Below are 1545 nucleotides of genomic sequence, written 5' to 3'. Positions count from 1 at the left end.
GTGGGTCTGCTGACCTAAGAGATGGCTATTGTCTATCTCGAATACAAACAGAACAAACAGTCATGCACTACTCGCTGATAGTCACTATGAAATCAGCAGCCTGTATAGTGACTGCGCCGTCACAGCGGTGATCTGATGTAGCATCCAGGTTGGTTCCAACTCTAGTATTCGCCCCTGAAATGGCAAGAAGGCTTGAGACAAAGGATAAGTCAAGAACATTACTCCTGTTATGAGTAGGAGTATCTATCTCAGAGATAAATATTAGTCCGAACCTATCGAGCCACTCACAGAGTGGCTCAGCGAATATTGAATGGCTACGCTGAAGTAAGGGTTGCCACCTGCTGTGACGCAGGTTGAAATCCCCAGCGAGTAGAATGGGCTGAGAGAAGTAGGATTCCAGCAGATTAATAAGTGCTTGTACGGCCTTATTAGGTCGGATAGAGTTCACGTTAGACGGGGCGTTATAAAGAATTGACCTGTCCGTGCAGATATTTGAAGTAGAAGAAGATCTGATAAGGTCTCCTGATCTATTAGATCTGAACGGAGCTGGGAAGCCTGGATGCCCCTCTTTTTCCGTATGTAAGGCCAGTCCAGATTAGAACCTAGGAATTTGTTAGTATTATCGAGTACAACAATAATTTGCATTGTGAAGAATGTGCAACCTACCATGGCAATGCACCGTGCTAGTCCAACAAGAATAAGTCCCTGGCGTAGTTCTGGCTCGTCCGGGAGGAAAGCCCAGGCTAATGCCAACTATTGTATTCCATGTAAGTGACCGCTTCATGACTTGGTGGGGTGGTGAAAGGATTACCATGAAAAATGGAGCAATAATCCAATTAACAACGACACTGAAAGCAATCTGAATCCATATCTGACGGGTTTTAAAAACATGATGCAAGCTCTCATACCTCACTTTGCAGAGTATGGGGTACATCATGACAAGTTGACCGATAGCTATCAACTATTAACAGCCCATTTGAAGTCGAATGCACCAGAAGGCGTAAGAATACTCACCGATAGGAACTGAAACTCCCACAAACTCCCCCCTTTGCAACGCAGGTCCAGTACTGGGAACAAAATTACCCAAGATGATCCCGATAGCCATAGCGAGGAATATCCAAACAGCGAAAAAACGGTCTAATAGGCCGAGGTTTTTGAAGGCGGATTGCTTTTGTTGCGGCGAGTCTGACGTATTCGCCTCGGCTTGCTTTTCCACGTCGTTGGCCGGAGAAGGCGCCTGGGCTGCAACATCGGCTGGAGTTCGGTTTTGATTCTTCATCTTAGGCTAGTTCTATTCCATGATCAAATGCAGTTGAACTAGATGGCTGGTACGAATTGGTTAGTAAGTGGCTCGCGGCGTCAGGCAACAGGGGCATGTAAAGTAAATTGACACAAGATAATTATATTGGACGTGACTGCTATTGTCGCCAGAAAATAAAGAGTATTGGGCGTACCTAATGCTGGCTTGGTATCTAGTGCCATATGTAGCAGTGAGAGGTGGACTTATCTTGAGTATATAACTGCCCTTTGATGCTCCTAACTATC

At 45.5% G+C, this 1545-nt stretch overlaps 1 protein-coding gene across 1 annotated transcript; it reads right to left on the bottom strand.

Annotated features, from left to right (window-relative positions):
• Positions 1–530: 530 nt before the first annotated feature.
• ABOM_012224 (arsenic resistance protein) lies at positions 531–1279 on the bottom strand (the record flags this gene model as incomplete). Its single annotated transcript, XM_022539351.1, has 4 exons — positions 531–602; positions 667–753; positions 812–954; positions 1015–1279. The coding sequence occupies 4 exons, from the start codon at positions 1277–1279 to the stop codon at positions 531–533; spliced, it is 567 nt and encodes a 188-aa protein (XP_022382966.1).
• Between the last annotated feature and the right edge of the window lie 266 nt (positions 1280–1545).

Source organism: Aspergillus bombycis, assembly GCF_001792695.1.
Source record: "Aspergillus bombycis strain NRRL26010 chromosome Unknown contig00232, whole genome shotgun sequence".
In the NCBI taxonomy this organism is placed as follows: domain Eukaryota; kingdom Fungi; phylum Ascomycota; class Eurotiomycetes; order Eurotiales; family Aspergillaceae; genus Aspergillus; species Aspergillus bombycis.
This window is presented reverse-complemented; position numbering and strand designations above follow the sequence as displayed.